Source organism: Glycine max, chromosome 7 (genome assembly GCF_000004515.6).
Source record: "Glycine max cultivar Williams 82 chromosome 7, Glycine_max_v4.0, whole genome shotgun sequence".
Classification (NCBI taxonomy): Eukaryota; Viridiplantae; Streptophyta; class Magnoliopsida; order Fabales; family Fabaceae; genus Glycine; species Glycine max.
In genome coordinates this window covers 43200887-43225929 of record NC_038243.2, presented here as the reverse complement: position 1 = coordinate 43225929, position 25043 = coordinate 43200887, and the positions used below count along the sequence as shown (strand labels likewise).

At 31.6% G+C, this 25043-nt stretch overlaps 5 protein-coding genes across 5 annotated transcripts; 3 read left to right on the top strand and 2 right to left on the bottom strand.

The window, feature by feature from the left end:
* The first annotated feature begins 1368 nt into the window (after nt 1-1368).
* LOC100793096 (CASP-like protein 6-like) lies at nt 1369-4037 on the top strand. The gene is given in 2 exon segments (NM_001252737.2): nt 1369-1745; nt 3505-4037. Coding segments are annotated over 2 exon segments (567 nt in total). The 5' UTR covers nt 1369-1515; the 3' UTR covers nt 3842-4037.
* A 2178-nt stretch (nt 4038-6215) lies between these two features.
* On the top strand, nt 6216-7167 carry LOC102670256 (uncharacterized). Its single transcript, XM_006583977.4, has 2 exons — nt 6216-6608; nt 6795-7167. Exons 1-2 carry the CDS (start codon nt 6369-6371, stop codon nt 7158-7160), a joined length of 606 nt encoding a protein of 201 aa, XP_006584040.1. The 5' UTR covers nt 6216-6368; the 3' UTR covers nt 7161-7167.
* Nucleotides 7168-8387: 1220 nt separating this feature from the next.
* Nucleotides 8388-13203, bottom strand: LOC100792566 (uncharacterized). The gene is made up of 11 exons (XM_003529542.4): nt 12920-13203; nt 12729-12836; nt 12486-12640; nt 12305-12398; nt 12137-12207; nt 11949-12055; nt 11326-11447; nt 10103-10191; nt 9623-9682; nt 9063-9167; nt 8388-8960 (listed from the first exon to the last, which is right to left on the bottom strand). Exons 1-11 carry the CDS (start codon nt 13020-13022, stop codon nt 8841-8843), a joined length of 1134 nt encoding a protein of 377 aa, XP_003529590.1. The 5' UTR covers nt 13023-13203; the 3' UTR covers nt 8388-8840.
* A 2285-nt stretch (nt 13204-15488) lies between these two features.
* On the bottom strand, nt 15489-18856 carry LOC100792038 (RING finger and CHY zinc finger domain-containing protein 1-like). Its single transcript, NM_001254573.3, has 12 exons — nt 18695-18856; nt 18525-18612; nt 18390-18446; nt 18258-18290; nt 18048-18125; nt 17816-17859; nt 17659-17699; nt 16960-17042; nt 16744-16835; nt 16589-16658; nt 16390-16431; nt 15489-16053 (listed from the first exon to the last, which is right to left on the bottom strand). The coding sequence occupies exons 1-12, from the start codon at nt 18742-18744 to the stop codon at nt 15928-15930; spliced, it is 804 nt and encodes a 267-aa protein (NP_001241502.1). The 5' UTR covers nt 18745-18856; the 3' UTR covers nt 15489-15927.
* Nucleotides 18857-20858: 2002 nt separating this feature from the next.
* LOC102660252 (golgin subfamily A member 6-like protein 1) lies at nt 20859-22422 on the top strand. The gene is made up of 3 exons (XM_006584381.3): nt 20859-21517; nt 21809-22143; nt 22242-22422. The coding sequence occupies exons 1-2, from the start codon at nt 21061-21063 to the stop codon at nt 22105-22107; spliced, it is 756 nt and encodes a 251-aa protein (XP_006584444.1). The 5' UTR covers nt 20859-21060; the 3' UTR covers nt 22108-22143; nt 22242-22422.
* Nucleotides 22423-25043: the final 2621 nt, after the last annotated feature.

The window sequence follows — 25043 nt, the reverse complement described above, 5'->3', positions numbered from 1 at the left end:
ACAAGTTGGAAATATTTGTGAAGCATTGATATCATATCAGTTGCTTGGCTTGCCTACTCTCTTGCGCTAATTACTGCTTGTCGACAGCTACAGCCTACAACAACGTGTTATAATTATTGCATCATTTATTTTTCGTCTTAAATGCCTTCCCATTAGGCCTAAGTAGCATTCCTCACACAGAACGATTACACACACTATCAGATAAAATATAACCAAAATTTTAAACATATTTAATTTTCATATATTTTATTGTAAAATGTCAATTAATTATAAACTATTTTAAATATATTTTGTTAAATAAATTTAATAAAATTCAACAATTTGAGTACATATAATAATATATGATTAGTTAAAAAAAATTGCACCATCATCGGTACATTACAATTGAATTATACTAAATATATATAGACTAGTAATGAAGGAATAAAGTGGTATAGTAATCACTTACACATTCTTATATAATTAAAAAATATATATGTTTAAATATAGCCGGACATTCTAATCAGTTCATCAAATTTCACTCTGTTCTTTTCATTTTTTATTTTTTTAAAGAACACATACATCTTTATAAAAAGTAGTTATGCTCAAATTCAAAAGAACTATTACAAAGTATAAACTGAAAAGCCCTTTTTTTAATATTCAAATTAATTGTATAGCGAATATTTAAATTTGAGATTATGAATTAAACTGAAACAATTTTATACTAAACGAAATTTAGCATCTAAAATAACAACATATATAAAAATACCGAAAGAAAAATTATTTTCTCCAAACTAAAACGTAAACAAAATTAACTAGTTTTAATATTAATTAAAAAAATTGGTTAATATTATTTAGTTATTCTAATCATATTTAAAAATAATACTTTTATTTATAAAATATTATTTATTGAAACTTAATATTAAGAATAAAAAATAGTCGTTGAAAATAGAATTTTAATTTATTAAAGGATATTTTTTATGATATCATTAAATAGAATAAAAGTAATTAAAATTTGATTATATTTCAATTCACTAAAACTGTGTTTGTTAGTTTATAATTTTTTTGTTAATTATGTTATTAGTGCAAAATATTAATTGATCTTGCCAATCTTCACTTGAAATTTTTCTTATCACTTTTAATTTAATAGAATCTTATCTTCAAAGGATATGTTTTTCATTTATAACACTCTAATCCGAAATTTTAATTAAGAAAATCGAATGCCTTTTTTTAACTACTTGTTGGTTTTGGCTTATAATTGAGTATAGAGAAAGCACTTACCTATCCAAAATTAATGACCCTAAAGAAATTCCAAACTGCCAACAGCCTACCTGTGGAAAGAAAAAAAAAATCTGCTGGTATATATTATTTTTAATACCTTATATTGCCAGAGTATTCTTTTCCAGATTTTCCACTTTCTTTGGAGCAAGTTACTTGGAAAATGAAAATCCCCCTTATGTCATGACATGAGTAGTAGTATTTAAGACGCATCCGTGCTTGTGTTGTAATAAAGTTTTGTGTGTTGTTAGGAATAGGATGGAGGGGGTTGAGAGCAAAGAAAGAGAAGTGATGGTGGCAAAACCAGTTGCAGTAGTAGGTGTCTGTGATTTGCTTCTGAGGCTGTTGGCCTTCACAGTTACTCTTGTCGCTGCTATAGTCATTGCGGTCGATAAGCAGACAAAGCTTGTTCCCATCCAGCTTTCAGATTCTTTTCCACCTTTGAACGTTCCTCTTACTGCTAAGTGGCACCAAATGTCTGCCTTTGTGTAAGCTCTTTTTCTTTCTTTCTTTCTTTCCACTAATTAACAATCTTCTTGTATGGATCTTACGTACCTATTAAACACTGGATTTCCAAATATTCTATGGCGCCGTACGTTCAGTTTTCTTTCTTCTTCCTGCATGTTAATCACCAATTGTTGCCACTTTGTCATCTATATCAGTCACTAATTAATGCTTTAATTGGTGAATCTATATCATTAGTCAGGTTTTTTATTCGTTGTATCATTAATCAAATGATTTCTCCATGTTAATTAGGAATACTTCTTCTAACAAACACCTTTTTTATATATACTCTTGACATGAAGTCACTCTGTGTCCCTATTATATATTATGAGCAAAATTGAGTGGTGAACACTAATAAGTTATTTGATACTTAGCTTGTGACGAAAAGAGAAATAAATCTAAATATGATAGATGATATATAGAGAGAGATAAAGAAAAAAAATACTACGTTGAAACTAAGGATTCTTTGAAGAAAATAATCAAATCTTTTCGCTCTTTGAATCACCAAATGATGCGTAACTATAGTGCCAAGCTTCAAACGATGATTATAACATGACGCTAGCTAATATGTCAATTTGCAAATTATTGTCCTGAAAAATAGTATTTTTTTCCCATCATATTCTTAGAAATAGCTTTGTTTTTTGTACCTTCAATTTTCTCTTTCTTTATGGATCCGCCTCAACTAGGATCCCGTTTTTTTCTATCTTCGCTGTAGTTGATTCTGCAAGCAATTCATTTTACACGTCATATTACATTTTTAGAAAACCAAGCAATACAACCCTTTAAGATGTAGCCTGATGTTCTTAAATGTAATGATGTATGTATATAGTTATATACTTTGGGAGGAAAGGGACAAATGAGAAATTGGAAGAAAGAAAAATAATAGATTTAATTCATAATATAATTTGTGTTGGAGGTAGGGTGTAAAGTATAAAATTTGAGGTGAAAAATATCATTATTATTATTATTATTATTATTATTATTATAATCAAACAAAAGAAAAATATACAATATATATGGAGTGGGGGAGGATTTTAATTTGATATTCATTGGGTTATTGTTTAGTAATAAAAACTAATTGCATTTTTTTATAGTTTACTTTCAAACAAAAATAATAGCAAGGTTATACTTAATTAAGAAAACAAATAAATAAGTCGTGTTTCATTTTCGATTTATTTATATTTTATATCATATGAATATAATTAAATTAATTACAGGTTTTCCATCTTCATTATTATTGGCAATATGGTAGCTCCAAAAGTTAATGTTCTGTGTGGTACAAAGGATCATTTCATTCAAAAAAAAAAAAAAAGAGGAAAGAAATTAGTTGGATACAACATATTATTATGCTAAAAATCTTGGCAATAATACGAGTTAGAAAGTACAGTATAACAGAATCTATTGAGCACATTATATGTTATACTTTTAAAGTCTTGGTTAGTTTTTGCTTTAATTTAATAGTATATGATAGTACTTGAAAGCTTCTCATCTGCCATTTTAATGCTGGCATTTATGGTTGCAGTTTGGCCGATATGGTTGACTTTGACTTCAAACAATGGATCGAAGTTATCATTATTAAGGAGTTTATATATTAAAAAACAAATTATAATAAGATTATTCTTCTTCAAATTAAATCACCAATTGTAAGTGCATTGATCATGCATTCAAATTATGAAAATCCTGAGTGCTTTAGTTTATAGCAGTGATTAACACTATATCTACAACAATATTTTGACGTACTAGGTACTTTCTGGTGACCAATGCAATAGCATGCACGTATGCAGCCATGTCTCTACTCCTTGCCCTCGTAAACAGAGGTAAAAGCAAAGGCTTGTGGACATTGATCGCTGTTCTCGACACATTCATGGTGGCTTTGCTCTTTTCCGGCAACGGCGCCGCTGCGGCAGTCGGTATCCTTGGCTACAAAGGAAACTCTCATGTGAATTGGAACAAGGTGTGCAATGTCTTTGGGAAATTTTGTGATCAAATGGCTGCTTCGATTGGTGTGTCACTGATTGGATCATTAGCATTCCTCTTGCTCGTGGTTATTCCTGTGGTGAGGCTTCATCGGAGAACTTAGTCGATAAATTAATAAACCAAGTGTTATTTATTATCCAACATTTTATCTTGAGATCTTTAATTGTTGCTGTAATATGTGTGAGAATATTAATCGTTGTCATGAGTCCTCAACTCAGGTTCCAGTCTACATTATATATAAGACACTTGTGTAGAAAGTTGTTCTGCTCCAAATTAACTATTCAGTGTGTTCGGCAAAATTTGGACTTGAATAGCTATACAAAATTTATTTAACTATCAAATTGAATGAGTCTACAAAAATTATTTATAGATGTAATTGCAAGTAATTGTAAAATAATATTATTATGGCTGTGGATCAAGATCTGTTCTTCAGCTCGCCCAAATTAGATGGATGGCGCATACATATAATGGGCTTCACAGACCAAAGCTGGATCCCTAGGAAGCTACACACTAAGCCCAATCTGAAATGTATCCCATTTCAGACTTCATCTAGAATATACGTAACCCTAGCTTGGATAGCCAATGCTCATATATCTAAAAAGGGAGAAGGGTAAAATAATAGACATGCATGTATGCAACTTTCTAATATTTTAAAAACTAAAATAGAGATTGAACCAATGAAACTTTCGCGTCATATTTTAATTAGTTCAATTCGTTAAATATGCAGTTGATTGAGCTAGATAATGTTCAAATTAACCAAGAACATAGTTAAATTGTTGGTTCAACTCTTAAAAGTTGCGTTTTGTTTTTCCCTTGCAACACTCATTTCCCACTTTCTATGAAACTTAACGTGACTCAAAATAATTCTTACATTCCCGTTTAATGGCATTTGAACGTGCTGATAAACACAAACTAAAAGATTACAATTTTCTGTTGTGTTTATTATTGGCTCTCTAACTCCCATTGTTGAGAACTAAATTGGTTCAAAGCTTGACAACAGCACTTAGACTCCAAATAAAACCTCTTATTAGAGCTACAAAATTATGGAGAATATTTAACATATATGTACTTTCTCTTTCATTTTACTTTAACCCCATTTTTTTTTATATTTCTCTCCTCATTTCTCATTACATCATTTTTCGTATTTATTATTTTCTTTTCATTCATTTATTTTTTATTTAATTAATCATTTAATTTTTATTCTGATACAATCTTTACCTTTTAGTCTTTATACCTAAAAAAATTTCATTTTGATCCCTGCACATTTTTTCTCTGTGAACCAAAGTATAAAGATTAAATGGATTAACATATATATATACTAAATTAAGTTAAAAATGTATTTATAAGGACTAAAATAAATAATTTCTGTATAAAAACTAAAATGTAAAAATTATTTAGATATAAAGACGAAATAATTAATTAGATCTTTCTTTATTTTTCTTTCAACCTCTCTCTTATTTACCAAAAAAAATGGAGTAAATATTTATCATTCCTCCAAATTATTGAGAAGCTTACAAAAGCAATAGCTATGAAAATAAAGGGAAAATTAAATAGACCGTCCTTGTCCTTCAAACTCTAACAAATAAAGGGGAAACATAAGTAGCATGTGCTTGTCCTTCAAATCAGCCTTACATATTCCGAATGCTTGATGGGACAGACTGGTAGGTAGAGGTCTTCAATCATAAACTTTTCATTCTCGTCTGATATAATACGACACACAAAGTATAAGGAATTAAAGCTTGAGCACGAAAATGGATTTGTTGACGTTCATAAACATGATTGAAATCCATTAATTATAAAAACAAAAATTCAAGACTACTAAATCAAGTGTAGTACTAACACTCAACAAGTAACCAAGGCTAATATAATATAATAAATGACCATTGCTTTTGTACCCAACTTCGTCCTTAGACGATATTGTGATCACAGCAGCCCCAGTGATTTCCCTATGCTATACTTTGTTTCCTTGACTTCTATTCCAAAACAAACTTCTCTTTTCGCTTTTATTGTTCATCACTTTGTGGGGTCCAACTTCTGCACGGCAACAAGTCGGTTATTTTAGTCTCTGCTCCTTTTTCCCACTGATACGGTTACTCTGCTATGCATGGATCATAATATATCACCATATGGGAAGGTGTCACTATCACATGGCCATGGCCATGGCCACGGGGAATCTAATCAATTACCCACTACCTATTACTTATTTTCCAACAAAATGTAACCATTTTGTGCTAGCTAGTGTAGCCCTTGCATTGGGTTACATATTATAATTAATACAGTTTTAGAATCATAGAAATGGCATCATCAATCCTCTTTTCCTTAATTAGTTTGACTTGAATTAAGAAAAATTCCTTTAAAGTAAGTTTAGACAATGACAACAAACAAGATAATAGAAAAATTAGAAAAGGGTGAAAATATATAAAATCAAAGTGCATATAATTGGTTCAGAAATAAAGGCATAATATCTCCCAAGAGGAAGCATGTATCTTTTTTCTGCTGTCTTGTACTAACAGTTTGATTGAAACCCAAATCAAACCACGCCACTTTTTATTTTATTTTCTCTTTCTCTCAAATTCACTTGAGGAATACAAAGACATAAGACGATTGAGTGAGGAAGCATATTGACCAAGATGCAAGGCCACACTGAAACTAACTCTATCATGGCACCACTCTCTCAAATCCCACCTTCTTCTTCTTCTCTTCACCTTTCAACCGATGCTGAAACGGGTAACACAACCACCCCCAGAAAGCGTGTTAAGAAAATGGACCACACCAATTGCGAGAGCCTCAACGTGGAACGTGAAAGAAGGTCGAAGATGACTCAAATGTTCACTCAGCTTCAAACCACTGTCCCTGGTGTCTTACCTCAGGTTCATCAATGATCAATGCCCTTTCCAATATTCTCTGTCTTTTGAATAATCCATGTTTCATGTTTTGTGAGTTTTGGTCATATGGGTTTTGAATGTTAATGTCAATATTTGATATTTTTCACCCCTTTTTATTAATGTTACTAAGTTTTGTGAATGACCCCTTTTTTGTGTTTTGGGAACACATAGGCTACAAGGGAAGTGATTATAAACGAGACAATTAAGTACATTAAGGAGCTTGAGAAGAAGAAGCAAAAGCTGGAGGAGTTGAAGGAGTCAATGAAAGGAGTAGAAGGGTCGATATTGCTTGCATGTGGTAACAACATGAATTGCTCCGTCACGGTTACTGTCTCTGCTAATGTTGCATTCTTTGGTATTCAATCCCTGCCTCGACCCGGTTTGGTCACGGTAATCATGAAGGTGTTCTGCAAGCACCGAGCTGAGGTTTTGGCCGCAAATGTCTCAGTTAATAATGGGAAATTCATATTGGCAATCACTGCGACGGTGCAAAATGTTGTCGTTGAAAATATCAAAAGAGAAATAATGAGTTTGTAGGTTCAAACTCTTGCTTTTAATTTTACTATTTTAAACGGAGGACATTAACTACACGGTGTTTGATTTTGGTACCATGTGTGTGTTTTGTTTACACACACACGGGGAGCTAAACCAATATATTATAAAGAGCAGAGATTATGTGGGAGAAGAATTAGCAGGAGACATTGATTATTCTGTTAACTCAAAATGTGTGCTAGTGATGAACATCACGAGCAAAATAATCAGATTATATGGTTGACAGTATTCAAGTGTGTTTTTTTTTGGGGGGGGGGGGGGGGGGGGGGGGGGGTGGGGGAGGGTGTTCTTCTTCTTCTTGGTCAAGAAATTGGAGATCCATTTAACTTGCTTTTTTCCTGAGAAGGAAGGTATCAGGGTAGGTTAGTTAAAGAAAGGCGTGTCATTTTCCCAAATCATTGCAAATCGTGGGATGGACCCCACAGGCATATAAATCCCTTGCTCTTTTTTTTTTTTTTTTTTTCCTTCTAATATCCAGCATTACAAATTTGCAATTACTGTTGAAGTTTTGTGTTGGAACACGTGAAACAGAAGCATAATTCAATAGCATAGCCAATTTCGCTATTTCAGGACCACGAGTAGGTTTCTGAGGTTTAGGGGTAAAATGACAAAATTGCTGTTAAATTAATACATTTTATAAAAAAAATCACAATACGAAAGTTTTTTTTAAAAAAAATAGTGTACAGTAAAAATTGATAACAAAAATTGCATCTGTTGATTTTGAAAAACATTTTTCTGTTCCTTTCATTTTACCACAGTCCCTCCGCCCACGTCATTACTCAATGCCTATCATTGCCGGTGAGGAAGTAAGCTCCGACAACATAAGGAAAACGGCAGTTAACATAGTGGTTCTCTAGAGTCCATAATGAAGCATAGAGTATGCCATAAATACAATTGTTTTCAGGGTGAAAACTTTGTTTGGGCAATGGATAAATTAATGGTTTGATTGAGAAAAATATGGGTGTTATTTTGAATTGTTTAGAGGAAGCGGACCTTGAATAGTTTTTCATCAGATGGTGTATAATTATATTTCTGAAATCTATGATCTTTGAATGTAAGTATTGTTGGGTTGCCCTTTGATATTTTCAATCCAAGTTCTTTGACAAAAAAAAAAAAACTTGGGTTGACAGAGGAGTGCATATGTAGAGGTCACTACGCACACATTCATTTTGCATTTAAATAAACAAGTTAACCCATATTGCCGACAATCCGTGAATATAAAACACTTTCTTTCAAGACTTCAAGTAGAACAATTCAATGTTACACCAGATGACACAAATTGCAACTCTTAGGCCTTAGCATTCCTTTGTGGTAGGGTCCACTTGAACTTGAACTAGAACTAGAGATTAAAAAGCCATGATTGTATCTCTCACTTGTGAAAGCAATTTCTTGCAGTTCAGAGTAGAGGACATATGCCAGATTATTTTTGTTCCAACATAATCTACTGATATACCACTACTATGCAACCAAAACCGTAACCACTTGTTGTACGGAAAATAAGAAATGGTAAAAAGTGAAGCAAAATAATAATTTTAATTTAGTAATCAACGTTTGCTATGTTCGCAGACTCAGTATCTAACCAGGGCTAGGAAGCATCCTGGTAAGTAGATACTCCACAAACAAGCACATTCTGAAACACAATGTCATCAAATTCTGAGTTCCATGCTATTGTGGAATATCTTCCTTTCTGTCCAGGTCTTCCAAACTTACATTTGCCTCAAGACCCATGCTCAGTAGCTCACTAACCATGACAAGGATATCAGATTTCAAAGAGGCTGCTAATGCCTGTCAGAAAAGCCAACAAAAAGTATAAAACAACTGTAAGAGTTATAGCACCACAATTGAACCAAAATGTCAGAAGAAATCTTCACGACCAAGATAGTATACCTTTCTGTCCTCTTCTTTTTGGTGCTTAATAACTTCCAAAGGCCACTCAGATACAAGCTTCTGAAGTTCACCCTTGATGCCTGACTTCTTTGTATCAGACAAGGTCTAGTACCGGTTGAGTCAAAAGAAGGAAGAGTTATTTATACAAAACAATGCAAAGACAAATATGAACTTATCATGCTAACCAATACAGCTGTCACCAAAACGAACACAACATAGGTGAGCTGTGAAGGCTTAACATCATAAAATCAATACAATGCCTCACATCCAGGCCATACCTACTCAATTAAATCACAAGTTCATCAACAGAAATGATAATATTCATATCAGATAAAACAAAGCAACAAGAAAATGTTTTCTCAAATATAATTGATTATCAATTAATTTAACGTATCTTCATATCTAAACTGATTTTTATTTTAATCAATGTTTTCAGGGTAATATCTTTACAATTTTATCTCCCATTGTTTTATTTCCTATTGCAGAGGCATTTCTTAGTTTCACTCTTTGGAAAAGAAATTTACAAAAAAGAAACATGTACAAGAACAAACAGTCCATACCTGATTTAGAACTTGAATGACAGCAACTGCATCACTGGGTTTACGTTCCAACAGAAGACCCTGTAAAAGTATAAAAATCAAGCTTATACTTACTTTCTAGGAAATCTGGTATGACCCAACCCATCAACTAATTCTACTGGAAAGTGGAAACAAGCATCAACATTGAAATGGAGTTCAGGCAACTTACATCAGACGAATGTGTGATTAGATAAAGTTCGTCAAATTGAAAAAATTAAGCATTTTTTCAAGAGCAACTAAACTATTTTTAAGGACAACATATTAATGAATCAAAACATGCCAAAAACACAAGAAACTTTGTGCAATATGGATGTTTTCACAGAGCACGATATCTACTAATCAAACTCATTGAGATTTTGTGTTATATAGGACACTCATAGCATATAAACTTGGTAACTGCAATATAATCAAAATTAATTGTCAAATCAGACAATGGTGTAGAACTGTAGATAGATTTGCTACCTTGACACAAGAAAACCCAGTTATCAAAGTGTGCTGCTTCATTGAATTGGATCTCAACTTTTCTATTTTCCACAATGAGTGAATGTCTCCTACAAAAAAGAAAACAAAATACATAAATGATTAAATCAGCATAGGAAGAAATGATTTTAGAAAGCTATAGCATGACCTTGAAATATCATATTTACATACTTGAAGAGTTCATTAATATAGTTGATCATAGAAGTTTGGAAACAAGATATATAAAGAGCAACTAAAGTCACAATAATTTTTTCCTAGGCATGATTTTGGTTGGGACTATTTTTCCTAAGCATGATTGCTAAATCAGTGACGGTGCTATTTTATTTAAGACTATGCAATAAGTCCCAGTGTTCTTCACTACTAGAAGACACAAGCAGATGAACACAATCAGTTGATCATCGTCCCTCAAAGCTCAAATATTTCCAGAAGAGTTTATCATGTAAACCAAATCTACCACGGATATTTTATATGCTTCTTTTATATTGGTTTTGTATACAATCATAGTAGCAGACATCTTTATATTAAAATACTACCTTGGTTATTACTAAATTACAAATTAGCTCATTTACTAAATTATTAGATTCCAACACAATATTATTAGGCCAAAATGTAAGCCATCAAATAAAAAAAAAAGTAAGTGGAAGAATTCAAATCATTTGTCTAAAACTATGGCGTATCCCAGATTCCTTAGACCAATTAAACAAAGTTAGCACCTACCTTCTATTGCCACCGAGTAACAGCAAAAATCAGTTATATAAATTATTCTAACACCAAAATCCGACTTGGCCACTTGTGCTAACTGGAGGGCATGCATTTGAAGAAAAAGTATGCAGGTCCAATTCAAGTGCAACAACCTCCGGTGAAAAAAATACCAATGGTAGAGCCAGTTCATAACTTTGATTTTCTCATTTTATGAAATTACATTTACTACCTGATCTATGTAGTCTGTTGGGCTTCTTTCAATTTTTTGCAGGACTAAGAAACAACAGCTTTGCCACCACGGGCGAAGATGAAAGTTAAGAAAGAAAGAAAAATTAAAAACCAGCAGAAACTAGACAATTTATAAATCTCCATAATGTCGTAATTAATGTTCAATAAAGGAATTGACTTTGGCAAACTGCTATTGAATTAGAGCTGAAAAAAACTCACAAAATTAGGCAGACAAGAAAAATATGAAATCAAAAAGGAAAGTCAAACATGCATACCTCTTTTGGCAGCAAATTCCATCCATGTTTCCAATGAGGTTTGTCGTAGTTTTACGCCAGCCATGACAAATCTTTTTGCATACTTATTAATCAACTCCCAATCATCTGTATTATAACAAATGCTGCAAATGATCAACCCAGGTAACAGGTTAGAGGCATATATGGAAGAGAACGAAAACATCATAGCAAAAAGGCTTAACCCAAATAAGGATAATATAAGTTTCTCTACTTATGTGCTTTAATGTCATAATAGTGACAATACTAAAGACAACCTTTATAGGTGTAAAGAAAAAGCTAAGTTCTCTCTTTTTGTCCTGATTTGCTTCACTTTAAGCTTCAAAGAAAGGTTTGGGATACATAAATAATGCATCCCTGCATTTGTAATCTAGGAAATTTATACAAACCAGTAATATTTTAGATTTATAGCCTTACACATAAACAGGAACCAGTTGCCTTCATAGCCATACAATCAATATACTGTTTTGTGGAACTAACAACAAAATAGGATTTGAAATGAGTCTGCCAGGCAAACAACTAAGAATAGTTATATCTACTAAATGTCTAGTTAAAAGACTAGTCTTCACTGCAAAACAAAAATGAGAAAATGTTAGAATTTAATATACCTGAAAACTATATCTGCTGTGCCTGGTTGCAATGGTAAATCATTCTTCTTCAGAAGCTTCATTACTTCCACCAACAGTTTAGTATCATTGTGGTTCTTAGCATTCGTCTGCAGCAAATTGACAGAAACTTACCAATTAAAAATTGGAACAGAATCAAAGAATTCAGAACATTAATATGCCAACAATACCAGTAAATGGTGAGCAGATGCAATATTTGGAGTCAGTCCATAGACATTATGCTTCCACAAAGCCTTCATTCCTGTATACACATTTTATCCACATAGCCGGAATATCTCAATCTTTTAAGTTTCACAAATGAAAAAACAGAAGTGGAAGCATCAGTAAAGTGCACAAACCAAAATCAAGAGCTCCTGCATGAACACATGCCTTAGCAACTTCTCGACAGAGATTGCAATTAAAATTGTCATGAATTCGAAGATTCGACAATCTCTGCTTACAAAATAGGTTAAAAATCATCACCATAAACAGCAACAACAACAATAGTTTGCAACAGAAAGAGAATGAATAGAAACTAACAAATCTGCGGAGGTTCTGCAAAATGTCGAAGAGAAGTCTAATATCGGGCTGGTGTTTGCAATTTGCAATCATTGACCACAACCAAGCATTTGGAGGCATTGATCGTTTAACTTTTACAGAGTCAAGCATTTTGTCGTATAATTCCTTCACATCCTCTGCATTCAGGATTCAATAATATAAACCAAGCATCGGAAAACGAAATCTGAAGAGCAATTAATACGAAACAAACGAACGAAGAAGAACCTGATGGAGTTGCTTCAACGGTACCCACTCCGGAAGAGTAAAAAGCCTTCGACAAGAAGCATTGTATTGGATCAGTGTTCACTGGCCGGGAATCACGTTGCGTGAGCCCTGTCTAATTCAACAACTACGAATCGTTAAATAGTTCAATCGAAACACTGATTTCAGGAAACGTTTTGATTTCTGAAACTGACCTGAGAAGAGAGAGAGCGCGGTGGAGTGAGGAGCTTCCGAGCTTCGGAGATGAGGCGAGAGGAGAAGCCGAGAGGCTTGCCGAGCGTTAGAGAAAACTTGCATGGCTCAGTGTGAAAGAACCGAGTCACGACTCAGTTGTGGGTTCCGGGTGGCGAACTCGGTAGGCTTACGGAGGAAGAAGCTACAAACGACCCTTTGGGTTCAGGGTTTACGAGACAACAGCGGAGAACGAGAGAGAGCAGTTCGGTGGAACAGTCTACACCTTTGTTAACATGGACTCGCATACAAATTAAACTTTTTTTTTCCCTTTAATTTGCTATTTCAGCAATATTTTTAACTAAAATGTGACTTTTAATATTTTATAAATAAAAAAAATAATATGATGTTTTTAAAAAAAATCTTAAATTTTTTTATTACATTCATTAAAAATTGGATTCAATTCATGGATAATACATTTTTAGATAAGAGCAACAATTTTAAATATAAATAAATCTCAAACTAAAATTAGTATCATAACTAATTTAATGGAATGAAAATTATTTAGGATCTTATTGAAAGTCAAAAATCTTAATTATAATAATTAAAAAAAACTTATTTCTTTTGTTTTCCTTGTTTTAGAATTATTATTAATATTTGTTACTCTAAAAGTTGAGAATGAAGAGATGGAAATAGAAGATTTAATCAATTTCTATACATGTTTTTCAGGTCATCTACCCCAGATTGTTTTATAACTCATAGTTTGTTAGGGTATTCACAACACGTTTAAATTATTTTAAACTGCTAAAGTAGCTAAAAAAAGTTAATCAAACCATTGACTGAAATAATTGATTTTTATGTGGTTGAATTTTCAATTCTTATGTATAAAATGAAAGCAAATTGCATACTTATCATTATACTTTATGTAGCATGTTATAAGTGTTAAAAGATTTATAATTATGTGATAAAAGGTTAAATAAAGTTGAAAAAAAAATCTTAGTAAGAATCAAACTCAAGACTTTTAATTTAAAGACATACTAATAAATCACTAAAATACTTGTTTGATTTAGTTAATTTTATAAATATTATTTTATATGCATGATTAATCACCAGTTATTATTTTTTCAATTATGAAAATCTATAAATTAAAATAAAATATTTAATATTTAAATATATTTAATATTTAATTTTATATGTATTTATTTTTATTATAAATTTTTATTTTAATATAAATCAACAAAAAATTATTCTTATTTTATTATAATTTTAAAAAATGCATCAACTAATATGTAGATTATTTAAAAAATTATTTTATGTAATTTATACATACGTGAACTTAAAATAATATTTAAGTAATCTAAAAGATTGAAAATAAAAAATTTATTAATTTTTATAATTAAATAAAAATTTGCATTATTTATATATAAAAATAAATGTACATAATTTTTAATAATTATATAAAATAATATACATATTAATTTATGTAATTTTGTTGATTTTTATAATTGGTATTAACAAATAATTTATAGTTAAAATGGAAATATTAACATGCAAGTTTCTTAAAAATTTAAACATTAAATCTTATTAATTTATATACTTAGAATAAAAATAATTTACATATTAAAATAAATTTATGTAATTTATATAGTTTACATATTAATTGATGCAATAATATTATTGGTTTATATAATTATAGTAAATCTATATATTAAAATTAATTTACAAAATAATTTATGTAACTTAATTATAAATTGGTAACATAAAAATAAAAATATGTAAACCATTGATAATAAAAATATATATAAAATAAAATTAAAAAGATTTATATATTAATTTTTTAATTTATAATTTTTTTATAATTTTAAAAAAATTAATAACTCTTGTCTAATAATATATAAAATAGTGTTTATAAAAATAATTAAAAAAAATTATTGTCATAATGATTTATTATTTTATCTTTTGAATAAAAAGTTATAAGTTCAACTCTTATCAAAACTACTAACAAAATAGAAAAATCAAATATTTTTATTTAGGATTAAGAGGACTAAAATTACAGGTTTAAAACTATAAGAGTATCAAAATTGTAATTCAAAATTACATTCAAATTATACTATATTGTAATATACAAAAATTAGTTGATGCGTTAACTCTAAAATAAAATACCTCTAAAAGAAACTCCAAAGTAAAATACAAAATCAAATAACCGATTTAATCTAAATTGCAAAAAATAAAAAAATAGGATCAAACTATATTTGATTTGAAATTACATTCAAATTAATCCCCTATTTAACTACAGTTTATTTTTATGATTGAATCAAACTATTTTTAATCAACTAATCTAGAGGGAATCTATGAACAGGTTCCCCTGTTAAAGCCATGGCTCTACCCATATTGCAATAACTTTTGTGTCGTAAATTGCCTGCATGTAAACTTCATATAATCTTAAAAATAGATTGTTATCCGTGAAAGTAGATTGTTAAAAACAACAATTTATTTTATGAAATTGAAATAGAAATGAGTAAAAATAAGAGGAATTCATTAAAAAATAATAAGTTTCAATTCATTCAACTCTGTAGGGAATGGTCAATTTAACCACAAAAAGATGACTATTTCCACTTTTGTAAAATAATGGCTGGGAATAGAATGATCAAAACTAACGATCACAGTTTATTCCAATGTGCGAGAAAAACTACAAGGATCAAATAATCCCGACCAAATTATAGAGAACCACAATGGCTGACAATGCAATCAATCACCCAGTATCAAATACATCACTATTACCAGCAATTCATGACCGGGAAAAATGTTTTCCCTCTGTTACAGTATAAAGATGTTCATACCAGCCCAATAACCAAGAGACAACAATCCCACTCCATATGTTGGAGGAAGAATAACCTAAGAAAACTATCTAGGACACAATACACCAATCACTTTTGATGCTCAATTAATTCAATAGCCCTCTATAATAATAACAGGGTGCTAACTTTAATTTTCTGCTGACAGTTTTCCCTTCTTGAACCCAAGAATCTGGTCATTGGGGAAGAACTGGAGGCGCAACTGCACGAGTATTATATGATCTGCAGTGACCACATTTTTGGCCAAGAATGTGGAAGTAAACTTCTGTTGTGTCATTGCAGTCATTACATAGTATCCAAACCTGCAATGGAGTCTTTTGGTAAGAAGATGCTTCGTTATATTGATATATACATGTGTAATTGATATGCGCAAGAGGATTCTGTTTCATTTCAACACATCCTATAATTACATAATAAAATGGCATCATCCATATATTACTCGGGTAGACTTTCTCGTAAATATCAACTTCATTTCTTTATATAAGCATAAAGAACAAAAAGGTGTATTCATGCTCAAAAGCACCTTTCATGGCCAAGCTATAGGGTAGGTCTGGACAAATATAATAGGTTTTCGTTTTCCATTCACAGCTGGAGATAAACAGGTAGTTATTAGAAGCATTTCAAAGAGTGAACCATACCTTCCTGTTTCGATAATCTTCAGGCATGACAGTTGCTTCAATCTAATATCACAAGAAAATAAAAAGATCAGAAAAAAATCCTAACTCAACTGAAGCAGAATATTTATGTAAGCAATATTCTTGACTAGCTAATTGCATGATATAAAATCTATAAATCAATTAAAGGAAAGCATCCATGCGCTTTAATTTAATCAGCTACCTCTTCATCAATTCTCTTCCACGTCTTAGACATGTCAATCACTGACTTGGAGCATATGGGACAACAATATCTGAGCCATGTACCAAATCAAGTTACTTGTTAAGCAGATGTCATGTTTATAGACCAAAGAATTCTCAAAGATTTAAGATACTCACTTGTCATTTTTTATCATCTCTACGTAACATTCATGGTGCATTGTGTGACCACATTTCATAACAATGGTGTCTTTCAATGAATCAAAAAGGTACTACACAAACATAATAAAGTCCCATCAATAGCATGTTAATCTAAAGTTCCCAATGACACAAAAAAGAGATTCTATGTTTGGCTGAGAACTTAAGCCAGGGAAAAGGAGGAAATGAAGCAGGCACCTCGTAACAAATGGGACAGTGATGCCGCATGGAGTTCTCCACACACAAATGATTATCACGCAGACCAATTGCATAACAAGATCCTGCAGATCATAAAATGTTCATCACTATAAAGTATTGAGCAATTTATTTCATTTATCACCAAAAGAAATAAAAAGAAAAAATAGTTCCATTCAGTAACTAATGTGACATGTTATCAAATCAGCCTCCAGATTCATACACCTTGAATAATCCACCATAGAAGAATGCAGAAGAAACTATTATTAGAGAGGGTGCACTGTTCAAACTCTAATCTCATGAAACGAATGAGCAGTAAGAACAAGAGGTTCACAATCACAGAACCAAAAGGAAATTTAACTTTACAGAGCAACTAAAACTGAATAATCACAAAAAATTTAAATGATATATATCAAGGGCTGGATTAGAAATGTGTTCCTTGATATTGACTAGCCAAAGGTGTCAACTTTAGCCTATATCAATTATTATTACTTAAATGAGTTAGATCTATCTAGTATCATCAACTTATGTACTTCTGAAAATAAATAAAGCATTGACAAGCCCAGAAAAGACTTTAGTCTTCTATTAATCTGCAAATAGTCATTTTGAAACATCACCAAAATTGGGTGGGGGGAGGGAGGGGAAATGCCAAAGCAACAATAAATAAACTACAATGGTGGCTGCCTTGGTGAAAATGCATACCACACTTCTTGCAGTGGAAAAAATTATCTCGACCACCAACCCTGTTTCCAAATATCATCACTAAGTTAGTTTGAATGCCAAAAGTTTATGCAACTTAACTGTGAACATGACATGACAGAAGGATATACTGAAAACAGCAAGGCATGAGCTAACGCACCTGCAGATCCCACAATCATCACAGTGAAATTGTTCTTTCTCAACCTGCAAATTGATTAAACGCCTGTCAGCATCGTCAGAAAAGAGTAAAATAAGGGCCATACAACAAGTTCAGTCTACTCCATCTCTAAAAAGTAAAAATAAGGGTCAAAGTACTAGAAATAGATCAATGACATTCAAGAGGTATAAAATAATCAGACACTGCAAATTTATTCAGTTCAGTGAAGCATTACATCATCATCGAAGAATTTGCAGATGTTGCAGAAGTATTCTCCCATTTTGACGCCACAGTTTGTGCAAACTTGAGCAACCTTCAGAAGGAACAACAGGGAATGTGAAAAGCCGAGAAATAAAATCAGGAGCTTATCCAAACCACCCCTCTACCAAAAAATAAGTAAAGGAATGATCCAAGTTTTAAATCGAAAATTGACAAAAATACATACAGGTTGCTCAGTGTCACAAACTGAACAAACAACCTGAAACGGCAAAAAGATGTAAAAAGTGGATTAGTCTCACACTCATTATCCCCAATTCATAGCAAAAAAAATAAGAAATGAAAAGCAGTATTATGGTACTTGTTTAACATCTTGGCGAACGAGCTCGTGGCGATCAAAGGGATTCTTCAACAAGCTCTAATTGGGAAAACAAGACAAACCCAGATGAGATAAAAGCAAAAGGGCAAAAAATTTGAAGGAGAAAGAAAGAAATACCGCAGCGTCGTTATGACAGTGACGGCATGAGTAGATCTCGTTGCAGCAGGGAGCACGAATCCTGCATCTTCTCCGGTAATGATTGCACCTGACATCAAAACACACAAAAGAGTGAAGATAATGAAATGAATGAGAAAGATAAATAATTTATTAAAAAAAAAAAAGAATACCCATATCCCATCTTCCCAAAATCAAGACGTTCGTTGACAGAGCCTTCCATGAGGTTTGGGTGTGAGACTAGGAAACGGAAGAAGAGAAAGAGTTTCCTGATTTGGGAAGATATGTGGCGTGATCCCAAAAAGAGAAAGACTTAAAAGGACCACACTCTCTCTTACCCTCTTTTTTTAATGCAATATAAAAATATCTTAAGCAGACAGCAGTAATAGAGAATGACCACTTGGGATGAGATAAGGCGCAGTGACTTGAGCAGGAGAGAAAAGAATATTGCCGTAGGATCGCCCAATTGGATTCAACCCAATCATCACAAACAAATCCTTCCAAGTCTCTCTATTTCACACACATTCTAATTTCTTACTCATTTAACTTCAAGTGTGTCTTTAATTTTTCTCTTCTACTAAGTCACCCTTCATGAAACATTTATTAAGTCTATTCAATGATACACTTTCTATAAGTTCACATAATTAATTAACTTAACACGTTCATACAATCTACTGATACAGACACTACTATTTTAAAAGTTTTGAAACCAAATCTAAAAGTTGAAAACACATTGTTTGAAGATTTATAATAATTTAATCTCATTTTCAACTAACTCGTTTAGATGTTTTAATTTGTCGCTCATTTTTTGTTTTGTACAACCAAATTTAATATTTTAAAATTTCTGTATCAATTATATGCTACGATTTAGCGTTAACCAGTCTGCAAAAGAGTCAAAAATATTTCACCTTTCATGACTCAAAACTCAACTCAAAAGCCTTGCAAAAAAATAAAAATATCAAAGATCAATTAAATTAACGGTATATTTTGTTAACACCCTCAGTCTCCTGGATCTAACTTACATTTTTAATAACGTATTTTATCAATTGACGACAATGATCCCTTACTTCAAAATGCCAGTATTACCGATCATATGGACCAAGGCATTGCTTGGAAGATTATAAAAGGAAAAAAATGAAATATTTTCTTTTATAATGAAATAATTTTGGATCGAACAAAATAAGAAGGTTAAAATGATAATACCATTTTCATAAATAATTAAATGAAATGTGATTTACATAGTTAACTTCCAACATCTCATTTTTAAGTCCTTATAAACTATCTCTAAACATAACATAAAAATAAATGAAAAATATTTTTATAATTACAATTATTCAGACAAACAAATTAATACTCATTCAGACACACAAACATGTTTGTAATTGTAATTCTTATGTAATATAAAAAGTGTTCTAAAAGTTCCACATTTATAAAAAAAAGAAAAAAGAGAGAGTAAAACATTATCTGTGGCTCTAAAAGAATAAAAGTGTAATGCATTGTCACATTAGTAACAGAAACTATAATAATTAAACTAAATATTTAAGATGTTAAATAAATCTTTAAATGTACAGATTTATTATTACTTTAATCTTTAAATATATATGTTAATATTATCACTTTAAGTCACAAATTATATTTTATAAGATTTTTTTTAATTGTATTATTTTAAGATATTAATTTGACAATGCGAGACTAGCTTGATAATGTTATACTTTCATTTCATGAGCTGGACAATGTTTTCCCCAAAAATGTTTCTACTTCTCAAAAACATATTACAAAGCAGATGCAGAATTTTCAACCTATCAATTCCACAAACAAGTATACACGGGAAGAATTTGTAGTTCCTGATCACGCAGATGAAGAAAAGTAAAAGCACGTAAATTAGGAGCAAGACTGGAAATGAATGGATAAAAGAAAAAGTAAAGAGGTGAAATTTATAAATAAATAAATATATGGTAAATATACAACTATAACAATAGAAATAAGAATCCATATAATATTGGATTCTATTCTATAACTCGGACTGAGTACGTATATTCCTTAACCACCCTTTTCTCTTACTTGCCAAACAATATTCAGTTGTCATTCATATGACTTTGGTTCATTATTAACTAACCACCGGACTCTCCATCGATCCATGCATTCGGTTAGGGGAGTGGAATGGGAACCGAAAAACAAAAAACATTGAAATTGTTGCCAAGGTTTCTTGTTTCCTAGTTATTATCATCATACAATAATTATTATAAGCAACAATTGTATTGGTCCAAAATAATTGTCATTCGATGATAACAACTAAAGTTGCCTATACAAGACAGCGAGAAAAACGGTTTGGCTCTCATTGACATCAAATTACCCCTATGCAGGCCATAGCTCCACCACTAAACCATAACAACATAAAAACCATCCCTCTCCCAAACCCTTCAATATAACGCCAATTAATAGGGATTAATTCCAACACCTTCACATCAACCTTCCCTTGCTTTCTCTCTCTATTCGTGTTTTTGTTTCCCACAATCAAATTCGCTCACACACAAGAAAAATGGGTTGTGGGAAATCTAAACACGATGTAGCTTCTGGAAACACCGTTCTCCAACGCAAGAAATCCACTGTCAATTCCAAGGACAATGAGACTCAAAACGTGGAGAAAAACAATGATGCTAATGTTGACAATGTACGTTTCGAAGTGGAAGAGAAGAACAAGGAAAATGTCAAGGAGATTGAAGTTGAAGGCAAGGGTGATTATGAGTCCAATGATGTTGCTGGGAATATAACAAAGGTGCAGCAAGAAGATAAGGCATTGGAGACTAGTGCACAAGCTGAAGCTGAAGAGAACAAGGCACCGGAAATTGTTGTTGCTGAAGGACCAAATGAAGAGTCTGAACGTGGAAAAGACGAATCATTATTGGGAAAAAATGAACAGGAAAAAGTGAAGGATGTTGCTGTTGCAGAAGAGAAACAACCAACGGAAGAAAAGAAAGACCTTGAAAATGAAAAAGGTGTGTAAAGATGAACCAACTTTTAGATTTTTCATTCTTGTCAAAAGCTTTTTACTTGTTAGCTAGGTATTTGGCTAAACAACTCAATAACCATTAGCTTATGAAGAAGTTGAAGGAGAGGATTTCTTTAAGTTGATTTATGCATGAATTAGTTATTAGTGAGTGTTTATCGACAAGTTTATCTAATCAAATTTAATTTCAATCACAGATAACACTTTCATTGGATTTCTTTTTTCTCTTGAATTATATTATTAAATTAATTTGTTTTAAATTTTCATTGTGCGTGTTCAGTGGATCTGAGCGTAAAGGAAGAGACCTTGCCTTTGATGAAGGAAGAAGAAAGCAAAGACACAAATGAAGAGGCTTTGGTGAAGGAAGAAGAAAACAAAAACACAAATGAAGAGGCTTTGGTGAAGGAAGAAAGCAAAGACACAAATGAAGAGGCTTTGGTGAAGGAGGAAGAAAGCAAAGACACAAAAGAAGAGACATTGGAAAAGGAAGAAGAAACCAAAGAAACAACAGAGCAGGGAAAGACTTTGGTCAAGGAAGGAGAAACCAAAGACGCAAATGTTTCAACTTCAACCTCCTAAAGTGAACAGAAAGGATTTGAAAGTTGCATTGAAAAGGTATGTGGGGTTAACAAAAGTTCGCATGTTAATTAATTAGTCAAGTCATAATTGATCGTGATGAATAAATTTAACCAAAATATATGTTTGTGATGCAGGAGCAACAGAGAATTAGACAACCAGAAAAAAAGATAAATTGTGATTATAGAGGTGACACACAAAGTATTCTGGTTGCATTGCAAGTCCAGGGTGTTTCTAATGCTAATTAAGTTGGAAATAGCTTGGATATAGTGTCGAGTATGTATGTTTATGGTGATATAATAACAAGCTTTTTATTCATTTTGTGCTGGTCTTCCATTGAATTTTCCTTTCCTTAGTCCTCTACTCTCACAAGGTTGTACATGATATACTCCAGAGAAGATCGTTGTTACACTAATGAGTATATTAATCAAATTCTAATATTCTAAAGCGTTGAAAACTCCAGCGGCTAGCATCCTTAGTTATCCTTAAGTTAATCCTGTACCTGTACATATTATTTGAGGGCTTTTATTTATTTTATCTTTTGCTTAAACTCTTGCTATCTCAAGTTACTTTGAATCTAGACTACACTCTACACTGATTTGAGTTATAAGTTGATAAAGTTAATTTATACGTTCAAAAATATTTATTATTTATTATTTTTTATTATAATATAATTTATATATTAACAATAGTTATTTCTTATACAGTTTAGTTATATAAAAATAAATATTTATCTTTTCATTCTTTTGTATTTTACATATTAAAATAATAGTTTAATATATATTAAGAATACATTTATTAATTAATAAGATGGATTAATTATATTACATTATCACTAGTATAAATTCACAACATCACAAGCAAGTTATCGGTCGTATATCACAAAAAAAAAAAAATTACTTGATAAAGGAATCTAGACAAACTTGCGGATTTTAAAACTCATGAAAAAAAAAACCAGCATAATAAAAAAATTGAAATATTTATAATTTTTTAGATTCAACTTGAAGTGTGTGAGACTTGGGGGTGAATATACGGGTTCAAATCCATAGATCAGTTCGTTAAATCTCATGGATAATGGGCCTATTTTTTAAAAGTCCATATAATTATAGGTGGTTTTTGAGTCTGGTCCTGGAAATCTGCAAATTTTGTGAGCTTAATTTACGGGTTCATGGTCTAATCCGTTAAACTATGTAGTGCTTGTGCAGTTGTGTTGTGTGTTGGGTCACCCACTCACCAATGTTCACTCAAATACCAAAATTTCATACTCAAACCAAAGTACCAAATGCTTATTCCTCTTTTTCTCTTATGCCACACCATTACACCAAACTAGTGCTCACTGCTCACTCAAAACTTCGTCACACAGGCACACAATGTAGTGGCCGTCGTTGTCCTCTCGCCACCGTGCATTCTCTAGTTGTTGCGTCGTCGAGCACCTATGTGGCTACGCGACACCTCCAGGCTCCATATCAACCTTGAACTCGTGCGTCATGCTTTGAGGTATGTGTGACTGTGTGAGAGAGATAATTTCTCTGAGGTGTCTTGTTTGATTGATCTCTCTGTTTGTTGTGTTTTTGAAGGTGCATGTGCCTCCTCATCCGTTGATCAAGCACTGGGTTTTGGTTTTGAGGAATGAACAGACTCCTTGTCCCATCTTAGTGAGTGGCAAAGTTTATATATTTTTTAGTAATATTTTATAATTTGAGGTCAACTTTGAACTGGTTTTGTTCACCACAATTGATGTAATGACGCATAAACAACTTCATCACTTTAGTTAGATAACTACTTTTCATTTCATGCTTAAAAATATTTAGTTTTTTATTTATTTATATGATGATGTTTGGACTTTTATATTTATTGAATAAGTTATAATTTTCACGATACTTTTCATTATGTTTAAGACTATTTGAACTTTATGTTAAGATTATTTGGATTCTCATTTTTCATATATTCTTTTAGCTAATAAAGAAAATCTTATATTCTAACTTTTGAAAAATAAAAGAAAAAGTTGCCGTAATTTTACATTTTAAAAAAATAATTTAGGCCCGTTAACGGGTCTGTTTACCCATGGATTTTGCAAGTCAGGTACAGACTTAAAAAAAAGTTCATTTATTTCACTCCTGCCATATAAAACACAGACTTCGCGGGCTGGGCCTTGAACATGCCAGATCGACCCGCATACCCACCTCACTTAGACTAAACTAAAGATTGAAAACATGCCGTGCACGAGGCATGACACTTAAATTTAAACTCCTGAATACCTTTGTTCACCAACTTTAACGTGAAAAGCTATTTTGATAGTATTTGGATATGAGCTTTCTCCAACATGTAAACACACTGAGTTTGAGTTTGAGTTTGAGCTACATTATTTTCTTTTAATTTGTAGGAATCTGGGTACACAATAGCATGACAAACTTAAAATACCTATAAAGATTTAAATTCTAGTTAATAGATGTAATTCAATTGATAAGACGTTATGAATTTATAAAAAAAATAATTTCGATTATCATAAAATACATCCTTAAGAATATATGAAAAACTTTAAATGCCACTAAGTTCTAGCTTGTGAAAAAACATAAAGTTTCATTGAAAAATCACATATCCTAATTACAGTGGCTATAAATAATGTTTAAATTATTAAACACATTTCTAACTCATTAAAAAGCGCAAACATAAAAGATCATCGATAAAAAATATTTGGAAAAAACACATGATTTGTCTAGTTAACAAACATAAACTAATGAAAGTAAGCAAAATTTTAAGGAAAAATAAAAAAGTAAACTAAATATTGTAACCCAGTTTTGTCTCTCGAGTTTTTCTTTTTAACTCAAAATAATATAGCAATATTCGATAATTAGTTTTCCTTAGTTAAAAGTTAAAACTGATTTCATGCCATAGGTTGTTTCATGCCTAAGGTGTAGCCCAGCGACTCTGGCCCAAAG

Bases quoted from the DNA above. Each gene is read 5' to 3' on its own strand.
- LOC102670256 (XM_006583977.4), top strand. From the start codon at position 6,369: ATGCAAGGCCACACTGAAACTAACTCTATCATGGCACCACTCTCTCAA. The intron at 6,609-6,794 runs GTTCATCAATGA...GGGAACACATAG, and splicing joins TCCCTGGTGTCTTACCTCAG to GCTACAAGGGAAGTGATTAT.
- LOC100792566 (XM_003529542.4), bottom strand. From the start codon at position 13,022: ATGCAAGTTTTCTCTAACGCTCGGCAAGCCTCTCGGCTTCTCCTCTCG. The intron at 12,208-12,304 runs GTTTGTGCACTT...ATGTGTATACAG, and splicing joins TGCAGGAGCTCTTGATTTTG to GAATGAAGGCTTTGTGGAAG. The intron at 9,168-9,622 runs GTATGGACTGTT...AACCGGTACTAG, and splicing joins TCATTCAAGTTCTAAATCAG to ACCTTGTCTGATACAAAGAA.
- LOC100792038 (NM_001254573.3), bottom strand. From the start codon at position 18,744: ATGGAAGGCTCTGTCAACGAACGTCTTGATTTTGGGAAGATGGGATAT. The intron at 18,447-18,524 runs GTATTTCTTTCT...TTTCCCAATTAG, and splicing joins ACTGTCATAACGACGCTGCG to AGCTTGTTGAAGAATCCCTT. The intron at 17,043-17,658 runs GTATGCATTTTC...TATGATCTGCAG, and splicing joins TTTCCACTGCAAGAAGTGTG to GATCTTGTTATGCAATTGGT.
- LOC102660252 (XM_006584381.3), top strand. From the start codon at position 21,061: ATGGGTTGTGGGAAATCTAAACACGATGTAGCTTCTGGAAACACCGTT. The intron at 21,518-21,808 runs GTGTGTAAAGAT...GTGCGTGTTCAG, and splicing joins AGACCTTGAAAATGAAAAAG to TGGATCTGAGCGTAAAGGAA.